The sequence below is a fragment of the Penicillium maclennaniae genome (assembly GCF_028827695.1).
Source record: "Penicillium maclennaniae strain IBT 15551 chromosome Unknown utg000003l:1.0-5670915.0:1.0-5674809.0, whole genome shotgun sequence".
Classification (NCBI taxonomy): Eukaryota; Fungi; Ascomycota; class Eurotiomycetes; order Eurotiales; family Aspergillaceae; genus Penicillium; species Penicillium maclennaniae.
In genome coordinates, this window is record NW_026623215.1 from 3454925 (window position 1) to 3475319 (window position 20395).

The 20395-nt window shown below is 52.9% G+C and overlaps 10 protein-coding genes across 10 annotated transcripts; 7 read left to right on the forward strand and 3 right to left on the reverse strand.

Moving 5' to 3' along the window:
• Positions 1 to 116: 116 nt before the first annotated feature.
• Positions 117 to 3076, reverse strand: N7477_003421 (chloride channel protein; the record flags this gene model as incomplete). The annotated part of the gene is made up of 7 exons (XM_056965084.1): positions 117 to 673; positions 724 to 1036; positions 1095 to 1449; positions 1503 to 1828; positions 1881 to 1958; positions 2006 to 2487; positions 2542 to 3076. Coding segments are annotated over 7 exons (2646 nt in total), but the record flags the coding sequence as incomplete, so codon positions are not given.
• A 361-nt stretch (positions 3077 to 3437) lies between these two features.
• Positions 3438 to 4157, forward strand: N7477_003422 (histone-fold domain-containing protein; the record flags this gene model as incomplete). Its single annotated transcript, XM_056965085.1, has 4 exons — positions 3438 to 3495; positions 3548 to 3633; positions 3694 to 3784; positions 3835 to 4157. The coding sequence occupies 4 exons, from the start codon at positions 3438 to 3440 to the stop codon at positions 4155 to 4157; spliced, it is 558 nt and encodes a 185-aa protein (XP_056825038.1).
• Positions 4158 to 4448: 291 nt separating this feature from the next.
• rip1 (ubiquinol--cytochrome-c reductase catalytic subunit RIP1) lies at positions 4449 to 5497 on the forward strand (the record flags this gene model as incomplete). Its single annotated transcript, XM_056965086.1, has 3 exons — positions 4449 to 4881; positions 5015 to 5103; positions 5165 to 5497. 3 exons carry the CDS (start codon positions 4449 to 4451, stop codon positions 5495 to 5497), a joined length of 855 nt encoding a protein of 284 aa, XP_056825039.1.
• A 654-nt stretch (positions 5498 to 6151) lies between these two features.
• Positions 6152 to 7683, reverse strand: she9 (putative mitochondrion biogenesis protein (She9); the record flags this gene model as incomplete). Its single annotated transcript, XM_056965087.1, has 2 exons — positions 6152 to 7032; positions 7089 to 7683. The coding sequence occupies 2 exons, from the start codon at positions 7681 to 7683 to the stop codon at positions 6152 to 6154; spliced, it is 1476 nt and encodes a 491-aa protein (XP_056825040.1).
• Positions 7684 to 8953: 1270 nt separating this feature from the next.
• N7477_003425 (putative stress response RCI peptide) lies at positions 8954 to 9469 on the reverse strand (the record flags this gene model as incomplete). The annotated part of the gene is made up of 3 exons (XM_056965088.1): positions 8954 to 9118; positions 9147 to 9337; positions 9412 to 9469. The coding sequence occupies 3 exons, from the start codon at positions 9467 to 9469 to the stop codon at positions 8954 to 8956; spliced, it is 414 nt and encodes a 137-aa protein (XP_056825041.1).
• A 1302-nt stretch (positions 9470 to 10771) lies between these two features.
• Positions 10772 to 12471, forward strand: N7477_003426 (SH3 domain protein; the record flags this gene model as incomplete). Its single annotated transcript, XM_056965089.1, has 3 exons — positions 10772 to 10863; positions 10917 to 11000; positions 11052 to 12471. 3 exons carry the CDS (start codon positions 10772 to 10774, stop codon positions 12469 to 12471), a joined length of 1596 nt encoding a protein of 531 aa, XP_056825042.1.
• Positions 12472 to 13188: 717 nt separating this feature from the next.
• Positions 13189 to 14032, forward strand: N7477_003427 (glutathione S-transferase family protein; the record flags this gene model as incomplete). The annotated part of the gene is made up of 3 exons (XM_056965090.1): positions 13189 to 13341; positions 13415 to 13756; positions 13823 to 14032. 3 exons carry the CDS (start codon positions 13189 to 13191, stop codon positions 14030 to 14032), a joined length of 705 nt encoding a protein of 234 aa, XP_056825043.1.
• An 821-nt stretch (positions 14033 to 14853) lies between these two features.
• On the forward strand, positions 14854 to 15588 carry N7477_003428 (actin-binding ADF family protein; the record flags this gene model as incomplete). The annotated part of the gene is made up of 5 exons (XM_056965091.1): positions 14854 to 14859; positions 14922 to 14932; positions 14998 to 15246; positions 15305 to 15395; positions 15448 to 15588. The coding sequence occupies 5 exons, from the start codon at positions 14854 to 14856 to the stop codon at positions 15586 to 15588; spliced, it is 498 nt and encodes a 165-aa protein (XP_056825044.1).
• A 764-nt stretch (positions 15589 to 16352) lies between these two features.
• N7477_003429 (cytochrome c oxidase subunit IV family protein) lies at positions 16353 to 17156 on the forward strand (the record flags this gene model as incomplete). The annotated part of the gene is made up of 3 exons (XM_056965092.1): positions 16353 to 16599; positions 16760 to 16953; positions 17067 to 17156. The coding sequence occupies 3 exons, from the start codon at positions 16353 to 16355 to the stop codon at positions 17154 to 17156; spliced, it is 531 nt and encodes a 176-aa protein (XP_056825045.1).
• A 1139-nt stretch (positions 17157 to 18295) lies between these two features.
• Positions 18296 to 20361, forward strand: N7477_003430 (F1F0 ATP synthase subunit beta; the record flags this gene model as incomplete). The annotated part of the gene is made up of 6 exons (XM_056965093.1): positions 18296 to 18306; positions 18391 to 18560; positions 18709 to 18794; positions 18861 to 18903; positions 19046 to 19362; positions 19429 to 20361. The coding sequence occupies 6 exons, from the start codon at positions 18296 to 18298 to the stop codon at positions 20359 to 20361; spliced, it is 1560 nt and encodes a 519-aa protein (XP_056825046.1).
• Positions 20362 to 20395: the final 34 nt, after the last annotated feature.

A 20395-nucleotide genomic window follows, 5' to 3' on the forward strand; every position in this document is an offset into this window, starting at 1 on the left:
CTCCCTCAAAATTACTAGTCGGAGATGAAACATAGAGATCATCACAAGCAAATGCTTTGCGTGTCCATAACACCTCTATCATTCTAAATCCACAGAGTTATTACAAACGTTGGAACTTAGCGACCAGGCCGATCCTCTCTTTCTTCCAATTCCACTAGTCCGTCATCTTCGGTACCATCCAGGATCCCTGACCCTGCTGGTGCTGGCGCTGTCCGGCGTCGATCTTGTAGACGTACAGAGTGCTTACGTCCGATTTTTCCGGACACAAAGCCAGCGACGGTCAAGATAAGTCGCCATAAACGATCTTCTAGTGTTTCTGGCGCAGGGGTATTGAGATGCCCACCCAATGGAGCAGAAGCGAAATCGGATGAGCTGGTTGCAGCCAGGGCGTGCTCTTCCGCCTCGACCTTGAACTGGTACTTTAAACAGTCCTTTACAGTGACCAGGCCTGTCAGACGACCGCGGTGCTCAACAAGGATCACGCGCGGGCCCATCTTCTTGAAAATTTCCATGACGGTCTCGAGCGGGAGGCGCGGATGCACGGTCAGTGGCGTGTGGTCGACATATCGTGAGAAATCGACAAATCCAGCACCCACGCTGTGATGGATGTCGTCGAAGGTATTGGCGCTTCGTGTCTGCGAGACGGATGCGCGTCGTGCGACGGTTGCGTCGGCTGCTTCCTTAGTGAAAGCGCATCGTGCACGGGCGAGACAAGCCCTTCACTGCGTGCGCGATCAATGGCGTATCGCAGCTCCGTGCGTCCGATGTAGCCAACCAAGATCTTGGAGTTGCGGTCTTCGACGATCGGGAACCCTTGGAATTTGTTGTCACTCAGTAAATGCTCTGCCTCGCGGACTGGGAAGTCTGAAGCAGGCAGAGTGAGCGGATCTGTTGTCATCGCGTGTGATACTGGAACATTAAAGACGTGATCATCCTTGGTATCTAGAAATGGGAACCCGTTGAACCAGATCATTCGGTCTGCGATACCGCCGTTACCGAAACGATCTCCAACGGCTTTGGTTACTCCAACCACAATCTAGTGGTAGTCTTGTTAGCATGTATTAGATCACCCCAAGCGAATGAAGGGCACATACCATGGTGGGCAGAATATAAGTCAGTGCTCCTGTTAGCTCGAACATGATAACCGTCACGGAAATGGTGAGGTGCATGATTCCACTAAGCGCGGCACCGGCGCCCAGGAAGGCATATGTGCCTGGAGTGATACAAGGCACATCTGGCTCACATGACGCAAAGAACGAGGCTTTGGGGAAGGATTCATGTAGTGCCTGCACCATGATTCCCATCATGCGACCAAAAGATGCACCAACAGCCATTGACGGGACGAAAATACCGGCTGGAACCTTGCACCCATAAGAAATGATGACCAATCCGGTTCGCAGAATGGTAGCAATAGCCAGCGAAAATACCATCGACCAGCGATTCTGAGATCTGGAAGTTTGTGTCAGATATCTGGTAGCCTGAAGGGAAGGGAATTTCCATACCCGCAAAGTCCGTCATAGTCGTGTCCCCCTTCACACTCGTGGAAGAGAATCTCCATCATTTCAGTCATGTTAATCCTCAGGAACATGTTGGGGTAGCAGAGGATGGCAGTCAGAGCAGCAAGAACCACGGACTCGGTGATAGGCCATTGGGACAAATACTTCTTGCGGAACGCAGCCACGCGAAGATTCCATTTCATTACGAATGCACCATAGAGACCACCAAATACACCCAAAAATGCGAAGAAGATAAGCTCGAAAAAGTGCCATGTGCGATCGTATGAAACTTGGAACATGACCAGTTGCCCAGTTCTGAATGGGTTCAAAGCCTGACAGAGATCAGTATTACTCTGCAAAAGAAATTGACATGAGAGCACTTACAGCCAGCACACTGGTTGCAACCAGGGCACAGAAGTAGCTACGCCAAAGAGTCTTAAGTGGGAAATAGTTCGCCATTTCCTGTTGCTATTAGCATCCGCTTATCGAAGGTTTCTCCTGCAACATACCTCTAGAGAGAATAGCACACCCCCAATCGGGCTGCCGAAAGCCACTGCCACACCAGCAGCCGCCGATGCAGTCAGGATTTCTCTCGTCTTCGATGCACTCTGTTTATATTTGCCAAAGAATCGAGAGATCACGTTCCCTGTGCAGACAGCGAAGTGGACACTAGGTCCTTCTTTACCAACGGAAAGGCCAGATGCAATGGCCAATGGCAAAGCAATGGACTTGATCAGGAGGGTCCAGGCTCCCAGGAAACCCTTCATAACGAAGCCAGCAATGATACATTTGATCTCCGATATACCGGAGCCTGCGGCATATGGTGCAAAGGACTTGACAAGAACCGCTGCAATGAATGCAAGTAGCACCTGATTGGAAATTAGCTCATTACGACTGGGGGTGCGCACGGAACGGAGCCTTACTGCGAAAAAGAAGTAAACCACATAGTTAAACGGCCAGAAACCAGTCCAATGTTTCCATTCGGGGCAACCTAAAATATATTCATTTAGTTTGGTTCAAATATCGTCCCACTTGTTGTACATACCATTCTCGGCGCCCCAGCAGCAAAACTGCTCGTTCAGATAAAAAGCGGTGGTGCAGTGACCCAGCTTGATATCTGACAACCACTCGGTGATAATGTTCAATAAAGCTGAGTTGAGTCCAATTGCCATTCCGACAAGTGTAACAACCAGCCAAGCCTGTCCGGCATCATAAGACTCGCGCATCTTTCGTCGCCAGCTGAAGACACCTTCCCGATCCCAGAACCCCCCACCACCCCGCCGCTTGGCACGGCGAGCACTTTGTTCATATATCGCATCTTGAACCCAATCTATAGTTGTGAAGTCTTCATAGCGCTTGATCTCACTGATTTCCTCGGGAATCGCGGAGGGTTGTGTGTCGGGAGCTGGTTCGGGATCGACAGGGCAGGACACGGAGCGACCAGACAACCTGCGGAAATCACGGCGCTCGCTTAGAATGGAAGGCGACCGTAAGGTCGAAGAAGGGCGATTTGAGGTCATAACATCGACCGCTGCGGTGGAACCAGCATAGTCAGACTCGAACTGGGTCGAGGCGATTCCGCTGCGACACTCAGGTCGCAAAGCGGGTTTGGAGAGTAAGTGGGTTCAAACTAATAGGCCTTAACTACACTCAATCAAGTGCTCAAATCAAAGCCCAGCTCGGAGCACACAGTTGGGCGTAGTCGACAATATTGATGGAAACGGAGGTCGAGAGTTCGAAGTGGCCGCGCCAAGTATCGATAACGGAGCTGCTGAGATAACCTTTACGCGGTGCGCGTGTGGTTCTGCTCTGCGCTCTCTTTACACGTACTCACGCTTCTTCTCACTTCTTTCGGAAATAGACGCACCCAACACTAACAAAGGACACGGCCGCTTTGTATCGTCTGTTTCAATTACACGGACAATCCGCAACTATTCCACTATGGCGTCAAAGAACACGGGTGCACACGATGAGATCACCGGCCAGAGCGCCCTTCCCAGTGCGTCTAATATGTTAAACCGACGGGGCTCGCGCGACTAACAGCTTCTTAGTCTCTCGAATTAAGAAGATCATTCAGCTCGACGAAGATATCGCACAATGCTCAAACAACTCGACCTTTGTCATTGCTATGGCCACTGTACGCCACCCTTCAGAGGATACAACATGCCTCATGTATGCCTACTAACGCTCCTTATAGGAGATGTTCATTCAATACCTCGCCGAGCAAGCGCATAATGTGGTCAAATCTGAAAGGAAACCTCGCAAGACCGTCCAGTACAAGGATCTGGGTAGGTGGTGATCAGCGATGCGATCCGAAAACAATGCTGACGTGCAATAGCTACGGCGGTCTCTCACATTGATAATCTAGAGTTCCTTGCCGACGTAATCCCCAAGACTACGACATATAAGCAATTCAAGGAGAAGAAGGCCAAAGACGCTGCCAAGTCTGTCGAGATGGAAAAGGGTCAGCGCACGCTAAATGAATCTGATGCCCCCACTGGAAACACAAACGGTACCGACCCAAACACACGGGCAGAAGAGCCTACGGCTTCGTCACCATCAGTTCCTCGCCCACCTGTGGTGCCTGTCAGTGCGCTAATCGCGGATCGGACGGTTGGACCCTCGGCCCGCCAGGACCCGGATGTTGAAATGCAGGAATAACTTTGCAGTGAAAGACTGCATTTTACTTCATTATAAAACTTTTGCATTTGGAGTTTAATGGAATTTCGGGGTTGCGTTTTCGCCCGGTAGTTTATGGTCCGCATTGGGACGAAGGGGGTCGGGCAGCCGTTCAACTTGATACCACAGAGAGTCAGGATAAAATATGGCAATCGAAACAATAGATATAAGCGAACGTGTGATCAGAGCAGATATAAATGAGATTTGAACTAGAACTATAAGGAAAGAAGTTTTGACGATATCAAGTTCTACCGACCGGGACCCGCTCAGCCAATGACAGGCCCCGTGATTCCGATCGCTAGCGAAAGCTCTGGCTCCGACTTCACTTCCGACTTCATCCACCCTCCTCACCACCTCCCTCCTCTCCCCCCAATTGCGGTCAACTACTCCGTCCGTGTGGTCAATCGCCTCACCATGTCGCTCTCCGCCGCTTCCAGCACTCTGCTGCGCACTTGCGCCCGCCAGCAGCTGCCTACCGCCCGCGCCGCCGTCACCTCCTGCCAGCAGACGAGGGGAGTCGCCGATGCGAAGGCCTCGTTCCAGAGCCCCTTCACCACCGCCAACGAGCCTGGCTCCACCTTGAAGATCCCCAACTTCAGCAAATACCAGTCCAACAAGTCCCCTCGTTCCAACCAGGTCTTCTCCTACTTCATGGCCGGCACCATGGGTCTGGCTACCGCCGTCGGTGCCAAGGCTACTGTCCAGGGTACGTTCTCAGTTTTGATACAGTTTCCCTTTCGAGATGATGCAGGCGTGATATCTGGTGAAATTGGATGCATCCCGACGATACTGGCACGCGACACGGATTACCGAGACTGACCGTGCGATTGCCTCTACAGACTTCCTGGTCAACATGTCTGCCTCCGCTGATGTCCTGGCCCAGGCCAAGGTTGAGATTGCTCTTGGTTCTATCCCTGAGGGCAAGAACGTACGTGGAATCGCCCTTTCTACCTTCCCCCGAACCCTCTCCTAATATTACCCCCAAACAGGTCATCATCAAGTGGCGTGGCAAGCCCGTCTTCATCCGTCACCGTACCCAGGATGAGATCCAGGAGGCCCGCGACACAAAGTGGGAGAGTCTCCGTGACCCCCAGTCCGACGACGAGCGTGTTCAGAAGCCCGAGTGGCTCGTCATGTTGGGTGTCTGCACCCACTTGGGTTGTGTGCCCATCGGCGAAGCCGGTGACTACGGCGGCTGGTTCTGCCCTTGCCACGGTTCTCACTACGATATCTCCGGCCGTATCCGCAAGGGTCCTGCTCCCCTCAACCTCGAGGTTCCCGCCTACCAGTTCCCCGAGGAGGATACTCTCGTTATCGGTTAAGCGACCCTTCCAAAATATCCCCCATACACGTTTCGACCGGGTCAGTCCCGATGTTCGCGGGGCTTTGTTTCGTTTAGACCGAGGGTGAAGAGGGTTGAGTGGACGTGTCTGTGTATGTGTTTGTGTGATCTTTTTCCGTTTTAGACAGAGCGGCTGTGTGTCTTGCCAAGATTAAGAGACCGTGTTTTAATATGGACAAAAATGAGCCTCTTTCTTTACCCTTTTTTGTGTCCTCGGTCTCGAGTCGTTGCCAAGTGGGTGTTCAGTTCCTTCAGGTTCTTGTCTGGACTGTTCGACTTGCACAGCGGTCTCCTTGAGTACATACTTGTGTTCTATATTGCCAGTGTATTGCCTAGTCATGAATTTTCCTTTGTTTGCCTCCACATGCTGCCAAAATTTTCCTCGAGAGTTCGGGATTTAGAGTCAATATAGCGATATACGTGAGCATTATGCATCTCTTCATGTACGAGCCTTACAGGAAAATTTCAATATATTGATACACGGGTCCGGTACCCAAGTATGTTTTTCTTCTCTGTACAAATAGTGACTCAAGCACTAATCTATAAGTCAAATCTCGCACAGCCAAGGGATCAAAAGAGGGAAATCTGAACATCCTCTTACCCTGTCCAAGTTTACATGCTCAAGCCAGGGCCTTTACCGAGGCCTCAGTATAGCGATCAGTAGACCCATAATGGCTGCACCGGCTGCGGCGCTTTGAACAGCCACCATGGTCATGTCATGCTGCGAAATGGTGATGCTGCGCATGTTGAAAAGCTCATCGGAAACCTGCCGCCAGTATCCAAGAGACAGTGGTGAAGAAGAGATGGAGGAGAGGCGGGAGTAGAGAGATGAGGACTCGCTAGCCATGCTATTGGCAGCAGGCGCAGCATCAGTAGCGGGTGCGGGCGAAGCATCAGTGGTGGCCGCAGGCGAAGGGATACTCGTCTCTACAGCAGGAACAACTGTTCCTGCAGATTCAGTGGAAGACGTTTCGAGGGTAGAGTCAATGACCTCTGGAAGAACAGGGGCCAGGACAGATGCAGGAATATTGCCTTGAGCAGCGAAATGGTTCAAAGCCTTCTCCTTCTCCAAGGCCTCGACAACCTTATCTTCGAATCCCTTGACCAACCGGCGCCGGCGCCAGGGCTCAACCGCAATCTGGAAGATCAGGAACAGGAGAACATTCATGCCCATAAGACCCCAGGTACCCCAAGTCGACATGCGGCGGATCTTGTCCGACCACACCTGCTCTTCGTGGTAACGCGAAAGAATACACTTGCTCAGCGACGCAGCCGCTTCTTCGGCCTTGCGTTCAGCCCGAGACAATGCTTCTTGAGTCTCTGCCTCGGAGACCTCGTTGGTGTGATCATTACGGTAGAGGAGTGTGAACCGCTCCAGGTCGGTTGGAGACCAGGCATGCTTGCGCTGCAGGAGTTCGTTCACCTCGCGCTGCGAGTTCGAGCGGCGATTAATCGCGGCTGTGTAGTCTTCCTTTGCTTGTCGGACATGTGCACGAGCTTCACGGAGTCGGTCCTCTAGTGAAATGAAAATATTAGTCTCAAGCTTGGGCGTCTTCACATTATAGACGCACCTTGAATATGGATTTCTTTCTTCAGGGCCTCGATCTCAGAGTAACCCGTAAAGTCGTTTAGACGTTGACCAGCCACAAAGACATTGGACTGTAGATTGTCCATCATCGTACTGAATTGTTTCGACATTTGAGACCGTCGGCTCTCCAAGTATGAAGGGAGACCTCCGCTCTTTAGACGGTCGGCACTGAAGCTCTCCTCTTTGCGAGGCTGCTCTTCCTGATCCAAAGATGCCTTTTCATTTGCGACGGGTTGAGAATCCCGAATAACCTCATCATTCTCCCCAGAGGAATTTGGCCGAGCAGCCCCCGCATCCACCTCCGGTATGACAACCGCCTCAGGCGCCTGCCGCACTGCCTGAACTAGCCTGTCGGCATCATTGCTAGCCTTATCTTTATCGTCGAGAGGTGAGTATATGTATGATTGCCGGTGGAATTGGCATTGTAGGCACACGGAGAAGGTCCGCGAGGCCGGTCTAACGGGATTGATTGTCGGAGCTGTCGGGCGGAATGGAGCTCGCACTCGGGTGGAGGTGGTTCGTGTGATGTTTATGCTGGACCGAAGCGATTGTCGGAACAGCAATGGCATGGACTGCATGACCGAGTCGAGTGCCTGGCGCCGGAGGGAGTGCCCAGGTGGTTGTTGGGAGCGAGAACGCCGGCTCGGAAGAGGATTGTCTCGGAGCGAGCTCGGGCAACCGCTTATCAGATGGGTACACGCTTTTATGGAGAGTAATCTACCTACACCGTTCAACTTGCTGACAAGTTTCCATTCGATGATTTGGTTGGATTTGAAGCACTTTGTTTCTATTGCTCGACCCCGGGAGAATACAGCTTATGGTCAAAATTATGATCGTGCTTCTAGTTCGCTATATATTATGCGACACGTGGGTTCCCAACAAGTCAATGCCTTCTGCAACCGCACCACGGCTACAAACATTACCGAATAGTGAACCTAAACCATCTCCTCGGACTTATTTGTAGCTGAAAGGCTGACGTCCAGAGAAAAAAAACAAAAAAGAAAGAAGAGATCTACATAAGCGTTAGAGAGATGCCCAGAACGAGGTCGAGAAAGAACCGAAGATCCAATTTCTATGGCGCTTTGAGTTCATTTCCTCAATCAGGCGCTAGACAGGCATCTGGCTGAGAACCAGGATCGTACATGGGATGCCAAACATAGAAATCTTGATCGGCCACCGGTTGAGCTCATTTGGCGGCATTTCAAGCAGACTGGGAAAAGATTACTCCCATGTCAACAGAGATGCCGACCGAGTATGTGGCCGTGTATCCGGGTGAGAAGACCTGCTCATCTGCCATGGCCACGGTGTTTGTGACTGAGCCGGGGGTTACGTCGACTGTCATTGCTGTGCGGTTGGATACTGTCCCAGCTTAATTCATGTCAATTATCTGCCTTGCCAAATGTCTAGACAAATGAGAACCAACGTGTAAGGTAATATAAAGCTATAACTTCTACGTTACCCAGTTCGCTAGATTGGAAATCTTGAACCCTTGAAACCTTTACATATTGCACAACAGACCAAAAACTCCACTGGTATTATTCGAAGACTCCGGGTCGCTCTCCAGCCCAGGCATGAAACAGCCTAACCCCCATCTTTCAGAAAGCAGTGGCTATTTATCTCTTCATATCAATACTATATCCTATATTGCAACCGGAAGCCCACACAGAGGCCCAGCATGGAGAAGCGTATTGATAACAAAAGGAGTCAAAATTACAAAAGAACATGTCCATCGTCAAAGTCATAAGAGTCTCGCGTGCAGGATACATTCAGGGTAAGCCTACGCAGACAAGCGCATGGCAAGGACCACGGTGAAGTGGCGGGTAGACGGCACGGTCCAACTGTCTCTCTTCAGTCTTGGGTCTGCACCTTGTTGTCACCCCTCACAGCCTCGGCGTAGGTGGGGGGCGCGTGGCTGCTGCCGCCTTCACCTTGCGGGTGGCTGGAAGCATCAGCCTGAGGACGTGGTTGCTGGTCCACGGTTCCGTATCCGCGTTGGGTGGGATTTTGGGGAGGCTGGTGTGAGACAGTAGTAGTAGGTCACGCGACCATCTTCAAGATCGCGACGCTGACTGGAGCCACCGGGGATAGGCTCATAGGCTGCATCGTCGTAGTCGGGGTCTGGGTATTTGAGGATAATGTACCATGCGTGAATGAGACCGGGAACGTAGCCGAGAAGAGAGAGGGCGATGTTGATGAGGGAGTCAGCGGAGCAGAGACCTGCCTTGATCCAAACTATGGGGGAAAGAGATGAATTAGCGGGTTGATTCATGGGATTGTCGTGCTAGAGGCGGGGAAGTGAGGGTTACCGGCGATGGGTGGGAAGAAGACGGCCAACACGGCCAGGAAGATGTCGGAGCTACACATGGCTCCAGGAAAGGATATTGTGCTCTATCACTTGCAGAGACGTAGAAATCGGGTCGATATTGATCTGAGAGCAGAATGAAAGTTTATCAAGGAGACGTTGACGTGCAGAAGGCTTCGATGGGTCTTACATTCCCAGCGACGACCTTCATGGTAGCCTGCGATCAGATGACGTTGATCACATGACCGGTGTTCCATGGGTTGTGTCTGGAACCGACTACTATCTGTACTTCGACTGCTATCAACTACTTAGTGGAAACCGTTGTGCAAATGATCCCTCGGCATCGAATGCAGGTTTCGGACTAGCATGGTCTCGCGTGAGATGGCCGACTGGTCGGGCAATGATTCCAGCCCGCGGGGTGGACTTTCAGATCTTCACAATATTCGGAAGCACACACTCCCCACTTCATCGGTTGCACCTGTCCCTCTATTTAGGTATAGACGCCCTCGCAGAACGATAGCTCACATTTTCCAGTACGGCTGTATGCTGTATGAACTTCAACACTTGCATTATGCAAGGCGGAAGATTACGAGTCAAGAAAATTCGTGAAACGGGGCGGGTGATAGCGATCGCCCGATGGGTCCGTAGGTCGCACGATGAGTGGAGGATGATTCACGCCAGGAACAGGTCGGGGATAGCCTGGACAGGAACGGCACGGTAGAAGCTCTCTACCGAGGGTGCGACCGTTGTCATTCCTCACGGACACATAGAATAAGTAGTGAACGGTAAAAATAACCGGGGGCGCCTACGATCCCTCGAAACTAATGGAGTCAGGGACGTCGGGACTTATGAACCCCTTGATGGCCCTGGTAAGACCCGGTACGGTTACGGCCCAAGCTTGGTGTATTTCCCAGCCTTGGGGACGCTAAGACCCTCGTCTCAGAGTAGTTCGTCCACCCCCTAAAATCGTAGGTCCCATACGCCCAGACCACTTCTCATCTCTCACGTCGACTCGTCTCTTCTATCTCCTCTCGATTGGTCATCGATTTCCCATCACCATTCCCTCTTTGATTTCTTCGGTTCTTTGCGCTTCCAGGGCTCCATTGATCTATCCTTCCCGGGTTTACGGCAACTGTTCGCCCCAGTCATTCGTTTACTTTCCTTTGGCACTTTCTTTCTCACCTGAGACACTTTCGGTGTGTGACCGGGGGGTTCATCTTCTCGCGCGGAATCGGAAATCGTTGGGTCAATTGCGCAGACATGCGATCCGTGTAATTTCGTACCTTCCTGATCTCAGTCGTGACACATTCCGCGAGTATTCCTCGGAGATATCCAGAGGAGTTTGCCGAAGATTCCGCCTCAAAATGTCCGACTGCCTCTCTTTATCGGACTCCAGCGCCTGTTCTGCCTGGAGTAGCGCCTCAGTGTCACTAAACTCAACTCAATACGCGGACTTGTAAGTCGCATACGGCAAATGGACGCGAGGAGATTACTGACCCAATCGCGCAGCCCATGGCTTCAAAACGTTTCCAATATCACCTCATTCGACGAGTCCCTTAAAAATTACGTCCAAAATACCCTGGTCACCGCCAAGTAAGTCACCACCGCAATGGAGCTTACGCTGGGAGAGACTAAAACGCGTAGATATGTCGACCTTTTGGGATGCGTGGGCTACAACTCCAGTGCATTAAATGACTACTATGCCCAATACACCACCAGCGTCATCTGTAGTGGCCTCATTCAGAGCTCCAAAGATTCGTGCAACTTGTCTGATGACGTCTCGGAGCCCCTGTGCGCAGAGAGCTGCGCGCTCTATGCGACCAGTGAACAGGAGATTATGATCAACAAAAATCTCTGCACGAGCATCGACATGAAATACATGGCTCAAATCCGATCTGACTTCACGATCTGCTCCAACCCATCCGGTTCGCTCACTGGGAGTTGTGTCGAAGGTTCCACCAACGAGCCAAACAACTGTGGTTTTGCTTCCAACACTGTGGGCCTCTGCACCTACTGCTCATCCAGCTCTCCCAACTCGACCGATACATGCTGCTCGAGCTCTAACGCGACCACTCGCTGCGAGGGTGTCAGCATCCCTGCCTCCACTGCAACTCTTCAGCCGATCGTGACAACCACCGTGGCTGCCAGCGCCGGCGCCAGTCATAAGGGCTTGTCAGGGGGTGCGATTGCAGGAATTGTAATTGGATCTGTGGTAGGCGCTGCAATTTTGGCTGCTCTGGCCGCTTTGCTATTCTTGTGCGGTCGCCGACGTCGCCAGACCCAGAACGACGGGGGATTGAACCAACCAAACCCGCAGCGCAAAGGCGTCTCTCCACCTATGCAACAGATGGATAGCCCGTTGACTCCCACAAACAACGTCACTATGGTTCCCGGTGGTCGCGTTGCTCGGATGTCTGCCTTGCGTGAGATGCCCAGCACGTCTTCCCCAGCCTACTCGCGAACTTCGGGTGCCATGTTTGGCGGTGCAAAGTATGCCAGTGATTCCTCTGACTCAGAAGCCCTGGGTGCCAGCCCTGGAGCCATGTCCAGGAGGATACCTCCAGTGACCGGAAAGCGTCATGGGTCGCTATCGAGTAGCTCTGCTCTGGCTGGACTGGACAGTGATAGCTCACCCCTCTCGGGCACCGCGAATCAATATTCTTCCCCTGAAGGCTTCACAAGTGGTCAGTCGGAGCAGATGTCATACTTCCGCGACTATTATTCCCAAGATGATATTCATCCCGGCGACAAGGTTGCTGCGCTCTGGGCCTATTCTCCCCGAGCGGGCGATGAGTTCGAGCTTGATCGTGGTGACATGTTGAAAGTCATCGGGATCTGGGATGACGGCTGGGCTACTGGTGTCCGTCTTAATGAGCGGGCTGAGGACTATGACATTTGCCATCGCGAGCAGCGTGATAGCGGTGTCTCCAATGGCTCGCGCCGACCCGTCTCCTCTCCTGCGACTTCTGGCGAAATCAAGGCATTCCCACTGGTCTGCATCTGTTTGCCCCAACATTGGCGGAAAATTATCGACGGGGGAATGCAGGAGGAAGACGAAATCTGAAGCACTAGGGAGAGAATTCCCTTGTTTTATGCGAGATGACGCCCTGACGACAAGCGTGTGCAGCATCCTCTTTCGTCGTACCAGCGTCGTGAGAGTTCAACCTGTCCTTTTCTTTTCCACTCTTAGGCTGGCCGCCCGACGACCTTTTGAGGTTATCCGATGCGTTTCCAATTTTTCTTTATCGTGTTCTATATACCCCCATTATACGGCGATCGATCTGCTCGTCACTTTCCTTTTCATTTCTTTTTTTACCCTTACTTCTGAAACCCGACGCTGGTGCGACGGGCTCAAATGAAGCAAGTCGTTTATCTGCTGGTCTTGACCTTATTCTATCTTCTTCATGTACACGATACCCAGCTGTTGAGCTCCGCGGTCATGACAATTTTCCCGTGTGATACTCCGGTGAAATGGTCTTTTTGGGGGTTATCAGACACATATAATGCAAGCATTAATGTACGTACATAATTAGATTTGAATCTTACCTTGCAATGAACATCTGAAGTTTGCATTGCACCAACTTTCCCGAAGTGAAGATCCGCTCCCCACCTTCCCGTCATTACTCACCCGGCTCGGCGTTAGGCTACAGAATCCCGGGGAACGATTTCGCCATATTTACTAATCCAAGAACCCCCCCCACCATTCCGTGATAGCATAAATCATTGCGTCTTCTCATCACTGTCTAGTTTTTAATTTCGATCCCTCCTACAGCCAACAACCATGTCCCAGCCCAAGATCACCCTCTACACCAATCGCGGCTGCCCTTGGGCACATCGAGCCCATATCGCGCTGAAAGAAACCGGCTTGGACTACGAAGAAGTCACTATTGACCTGAACACTCCCCGCGAGCCCTGGTACCTTGAGGTCAACCCGGTAAGTATCACTGCATAGGTGTATCAAGACCTCCCGCGGCGAGTTCAGGCACATCACTAACATCGCCATACAGCGTGGCCTGGTCCCCAGTCTCTCATATAACGGAAATATCATTACCGAGTCTGGCATTGTGGCCCAGTTCATCGCCGACGCCCATCCATCTCACCTCCTCCCGCCGTCCGGTCCCTCTGAGAATGCTTTGTACCGTGCCCGCGTCGCCTTCTTCGTCGATGCCTTCTTCAGCAAGGTCGTGCCGTACTTCTTCACCAGCATCAAGGCAGCTTCGGAGGAAGAGCGCGATGCCGCCGCCGAGGAATTGGTTGCTGCTGCCGTGAAGGAAATTGAGCCCTTACTGGCCGATACTGAGGGCAAAGGTCCTTTCTTCGGTGGTAGTGATAAGTTGACTTTGGCCGAGGTATGTCTTTCGGTCCCTTTCCGCATGCTGTTCGTGTCATGATGAAATTTATACTGATTGAAATAGGTCCAAACGGGCTCCTTCTTGCTGCGCATTCTTGGCTTCAGTAAGCCCGAGCATGGTCTGGTCAGCGTGAAGCTGCCTGCTCTGCTGGAGAAGTCGCCGCGCTTCAAGCGCTGGGCGGAGGCTACCGTTGCTCACGAGAGTGTTAACTTCATTTTCGATGAGAAAGCTGTTGCTGATAGGACAAGGGCTAAGTGGGCGCCCAAGGCTTAGGCTGCTATGTTTTCAGTTCCTGGATCTATTTGTCGGCATCGAATGTTCAAGAATATGGAAATGATATTCGAAATTCAACTTCAACAGCAGAGATCACCCGAGGGAGTACAGGTGTCGCGGATAGAAGTAGGTATCAATTTTGTGGGCCTGATAGGAATATGGAGGGGCACTGACGTGGTCGGCGGACAGTCCCATGGTTAGGGGTCGAGTCCCATTTTAGCCTGCAGGCGCCCTCTTAGGTACCTGGACTCTCCGGGTTGGGCATTTCAAAAAGACTGGAGCCTCAAAAGTAAGCCCCGTAAGCTGCTGTAAATGTCATGCAGGCCCCATCAAAGGTATGCCGGTGGTGTGATCTTCAATGACCCCCTACTGCCGATGCTTGCGGAGGTGGAGTGAGACGAACGTGAGGACATTCAGACCACGACAACCGTGTTAGATGCCTAAGATGGTAATCGCAGATGCCTAAGCCATTTAGAATTGCACACAAGTCAACAGATGTATAAAAAGACAGCCGAGACCACTGTCAGCCCGCATTGTTTACCAGGCATAGGTGTTGCGGCATCACGTGCGGCCCCCCCCACCACCATCGCAACACCTGGGCAACGACCCCTCCGCCTCCTCCCCATCACTCCTCATCATTGCCCCTCTCTCCCTTGTACCTGCTTCTCTGTAAGTTACTCACTGACTACTACCGTCGGCATTGACGGCGAACACCCCGGGCGCCTCGTGGCCACCAGATTCTGCGAATTCCGCAACTGACATCGTGTGCCAGCCTAGGCGACCGGTCGTCTTTTTGATTTCTTTCATCTCCACAAGCAATCATGTCTGTATGTTACTCCAGAGATTCCATTTCAGACCGTCGCCAAAGGCTAATGTTGTTCTTGTGCAGCTCGCATCTGGGTACGACAAAACCCCCTGACCCCTCTCACCCCCTCTAGACCTCGATATTGATAGTCGATATGCAGTGTTCAGGTTCAGGATGAGTGCATCACTGCATTCAACGAGTTCCGTCTGAGCAAGGGCAAGACCAAGTTCATCATCTACAAGATCTCCGACGACAAGAAGAGCGTTGTTGTCGACGAGGTTGGCCACGACCAGGACTACGAGGTCTTCCGCAGCAAGCTCGATGCTGCCAAAAATGCCAACGGCTCCCCCATGCCCCGTTTTGCCGTCTACGACGTCGAGTACGACCTTGGTAGTGGCGAGGGCAAGCGGTGCGTTATTCCCCGACATTCAGATTTCGATCTCTCGATCTCTAGGTGTCTTCCGCAGCTGGCAGGATATGCCCCCTCTGACCATGATTCGTGATTACAGAAGCAAGATCATCTTCATCTCCTGGGTGCCCAGCGAGACCCCTACTCTGGTAAGTTCTATATCAGCCTCGTCTCGCAAGACCGCCGCTGATCCATATACAGTGGTCCATGATCTACGCCAGCACCCGCGAGCCCCTGAAGAGCGCACTCAACGTTTCCACTTCCCTCCACGCCGACGACAAGTCCGATATTGAGTGGAAGCACGTTCTGAACGAGGCCAGCGGTGGCAAGGCTGGCAAATAGATTGACTCTATTTGACGGCGCCGGCTGGGCCCGGGCCTCGCGATCAGAGGTTCGACCTCGAATGCGCCACGGCACGATCCTTTACCTTCTCCCCCCCTTCTCCTCGTTCTTCTTCCTAGTTGCAATGCAAAACTGCTACGACTTGGCTGTTTGTCTCTAGTGTGATCAGTGGTATCATGACCTGCAGGGATTCGGGGTTGCCGGTACTGATTTCCTGCTGCCTACTGGATAGATTCCGCGGCTTGAAAATAAATTTGACACTGACTATTGTTCACTTCATCTGGCGTATGTAAATTGATTTATTGAATATCTAGTGGTGGTACATGAGGCTCGAGGGGAGGATGACAACAGGCGCAGACGTGGGGGATGGAAGTTGTGCTGCTCAGCCGGTATCTTATAGCCCAATTTGGTATCGTTGATGATAGTATAGCCACTAGGATTCAAAGTAGCCTTCCAGCATCGTATGATATACCCAAGGTGATCCTGCTGAGAATGATGAAGCTTGTCACTGGCAGCCGACGGCCGGGTTGGGTCCAGGGCCAATCAGAGGGCGGCCAAACCCAGTTCAGACGCTAGTCCGGATACTCGACTTTCCACCTCAAACCACAAGATTCACCTCTTTCTCCATCACCACCCCCTCCACTCTCTCCTCCCCCAGACCGAGTCCGTCCGTGGTCCCAGACTTTGCTGACCTCCGGCAATCCCCTGATCTACCCAATTGACTCGATTTCGACGTGGTGATACCACCTCCCACCTGCCGCACAATGTTTCTTCGCTCCGTCGCTCGCGCTGTGCCTCGCACCCCGGCCACCCTCCGCGCTGGCCCTGCCGCCGTGAACACCCTGCAGACTCGCTTTTCCTCCGACCATGCCATCTCAAACCCCACCCTCGCCGGTATTGAGAAGCGCTGGGAGGCTATGCCCCCTCAGGAGCAGGCCGAGCTGTGGATGAACCTCCGCGACCGTATGAAGGTTGATTGGAACCAGATGACCCTCCATGAGAAGAAGGCCGGTACGTACTGTCCATTGTGTAATGAAATTCGTTGCTGGGAGTCGATTTCGTCGTATCCTGCGTCTTCCGAGGGTGAAGTTTGAGGCATCTCAGATATTGAACCCAGTGTCAATTCTTTCCTACTTCGGCGTGCTGATATCTTTTTCTTTTCGCTCTTTAGCTTACTGGATCGCCTTCGGTCCCCATGGCCCCCGTGCCCAGGCCCCCAAGGGCGAGGGCTGGAAGATCTTCTTCAAGGTGGCCCAGCTCACCCTCGCCTCGTTCGGTGTCTTCTACGTTATTCACCTCTTCGGCAAGCCCTTGCCCAAGACCATGTCCAAGGAGTGGCAGGAGGCCTCTAACGAATACGCCAAGGTAAGTACACTCCTCCATGCTTGGCCGCGCGAGCCTGATACCGCCGCGACCGCGACCGCAACCGCAACCACACCCATCCATATATCGGATCCTAACAAGCTTCACTCCTATAGGCCGAAAAGATCAACCCCATTCACGGCGTCAGCAAGCCCGAGTACGAGGGCAAAGGCTTCGTCCAGAGCCCTCCCGCCGAGAAGCAATAGGTGGGCTAGAAGCCCGAGGGTGAACAGCGTGCAGCCGTCGGCTTTGAGCGGGGCTGGGATTCGATTGTCGCACATCCATCAGAGTACCCTGAGGATTTCCCTTTGGGGCATAAGTCTACTGACGCGAGCGCGATCTGCTCGCATGATGGGCCCCCGACCGGAACCGATCTGAGCTGTTTACCGAGTCTGTCTTTTTGGTCGACAAGCATCCGAAAATGCGTGTATCCCGTACTGTGCTATAATCAATGTATCTCTTTTGTAGCCATAGAGAAATATGTTGTTTTTTTCCCTTGAATACTGATGGCGTAGGCGGTCCATGTGTCCTGATGTCTGTGTCCTGCTTCTGGCGTGGTGCGTCCGGAGAGATTCGGAACCTGCAGCGGCGGTGCGGAGAACCCCTGCCCAGCTGAGCCGTATCGACAATAGGCATTGCATGTAATTGAGGAGGTACGGTGTGCATAAATCGTTTGGTGTAGATCTTGCTACTATTTTTACATGGCTATAGAGCTTGTGCGAGATGTGTGGGAGCTCCCCAAGGTTTCAGAGCGCTCATAACAGAGCGCGGATGGACGGCTTTGGGGGGGGGGGGGGCTCCCGAGCAACACGTCAGAGATTTCTGCCCGGGGACAGCTCAGGTCCCCTGCAGGTAGGAAGCAGCACCACGTCTCCTAGTTCAGGTCAATGGATAAAAAGAGTGATGATGCATCTGGTCTGTACTCGATCAATACACTTTCATGTTTTTCGAGGTATGTTAGGTCGAGGTATGGTAATTAGCGCATCCGGGCGCCAAGCGGGCCGGTGAGAGTGCGCGAATGTCCCTAGCAACGGGAGGCAACGGCACCCAGGCCGCCACCACGACAAGAGATTGTATCATCAGTAAGGAAAGAGAGGATAGAAGGGGATAAATTAAGAAAAAGCCGCCATGTACTATCATGTCTTGATTCAAATATAAGAGGTTGATTGTACGAAAACACCGTCGGTTCATCACGGGACCATCGGCAAAACCGCCCCGGAAAGGTTAAGTCCGCCCAGTTCCCGTGCAAAGAGTCCACCAACCTCTTCTTCCTCCTTCTTCCCTCTTTTCCTCCCCCCATCCAAAACCCTTGTCCCCTACCACCTCGCTCTTCAACACCTTCATCATGTTCAAGAGGTATGCCCCATACTGCTGACCTTCCATCTCATCTTTTTCCTTTTTTTCATCTAGGACTCTCCTCTGACTTCGTTTTTCCCACAGCGGTCTCGCCCGGACCTTCGGGAGGGCTGCACTTGCCCGGCCGACTCCCGTCGCTCGCGCTTTCCAGCCTCTCCGCTCCAATGCTCTGCCTGCCCTGTCTGCTCGCCTCGCCAGCACCGACGCCGTTTTGACTGGCCGCGTCCACCAGGTCATTGGTGCCGTCGTCGACGGTACGTGTTCTGAATCTCCTCCTAGCGACGGATGTTGGGGGATGCGAAAATCTTTTTTTCTGGTCCCCAATCCATCTCCAAACCCATCGCAATCGATCTCAATCTCATCTCCTGGACAATATCTGACTCGCTATTCGCCGCATTATAGTGAAGTTCGATGGCGAGAAGCTCCCTGCCATTTTGAACGCCGTTACAACCGAGAACAACGGACAGAAGCTCGTGCTCGAGGTTGCCGTACGTGCTCTCTGATTGGACGCCCCAGCTTCCCCCGACCTAAGCAAGCTAACCCGTTCCTTTTAGCAACATCTGGGTGAGAATGTCGTCCGTACTATTGCCATGGACGGTAAGCTATCCTCTCCCTGCTGGGTTGTCAAGCCACCGTGTCGTCGTCCCCCCTTTCATCGGAAGGGGGGACCCGCTCACCCGGTCGGCCCGACACCCTCACCACCTCACCACCTTTTTCTAACATCAATTGCTACGAATAGGTACCGAGGGTCTGTCCCGTGGTGTTGCCGCTCACGACACCGGTGCCCCCATCAAGATCCCCGTCGGTGCCGGCACCCTGGGCCGTATCATCAACGTCACTGGTGACCCCATTGACGAGCGTGGTCCCATCAAGGCTACTCAGTTCAAGCCCATTCACGCCGAGCCCCCGGCCTTCGTTGATCAGTCCACCTCTGCCGAGATTCTCGTCACCGGTATCAAGGTCGTCGATCTCCTCGCCCCCTACGCCCGTGGTGGTAAGATTGGTTTGTTCGGTGGTGCCGGTGTCGGCAAGACTGTGTTCATTCAGGAGTTGATTGTGAGTTTCTACCGCTTTGGTCGGACGCTTTAATTTGACATGCAAAACTAATTCAAATCCGTCTAGAACAACATCGCCAAGGCTCACGGTGGTTACTCCGTCTTCTGTGGTGTCGGTGAGCGTACCCGTGAGGGTAACGATCTGTACCACGAGATGCAGGAGACTGGTGTCATCCAGCTTGATGGTGATTCCAAGGTGTCTCTGGTCTTCGGTCAGATGAACGAGCCCCCGGGTGCCCGTGCCCGTGTCGCCCTCACCGGTCTGACCATCGCCGAGTACTTCCGTGACGACGAGGGTCAGGATGTGCTGCTCTTCATTGACAACATTTTCCGTTTCACCCAGGCCGGTTCCGAGGTGTCTGCCCTGCTGGGTCGTATCCCCTCCGCTGTCGGTTACCAGCCCACTCTGGCCGTCGACATGGGTATGATGCAGGAGCGTATCACCACCACCCAGAAGGGTTCCATTACCTCCGTCCAGGCCGTCTACGTCCCCGCTGACGATCTGACTGATCCTGCCCCCGCCACCACCTTCGCTCACTTGGACGCCACCACTGTCTTGTCCCGTGGTATCTCCGAGTTGGGTATCTACCCCGCTGTCGACCCTCTCGACTCCAAGTCCCGTATGCTCGACCCCCGTATCATCGGTGAGGAGCACTACGCTACCGCCTCTCGTGTCCAGCAGATGCTCCAGGAGTACAAGTCCCTCCAGGATATCATTGCCATTCTTGGTATGGACGAGTTGTCCGAGAGTGACAAGCTCACTGTCGAGCGTGCCCGTAAGCTCCAGCGTTTCCTGTCCCAGCCCTTCGCTGTCGCTCAGGTCTTCACTGGTATCGAGGGTCAGCTCGTCGACTTGAAGGACACTGTCCGCTCCTTCAAGGCCATCATCAACGGTGAGGCTGATGACCTCCCCGAGGCCGCCTTCTACATGGTTGGTGATATTGAGTCTGCTCGCGCCAAGGGTGAGAAGATTCTGGCTGAGCTCGAGGGATCGGCCTAAATGTAATTTTGTCATTTGCTAGCTAGCGGCGTCC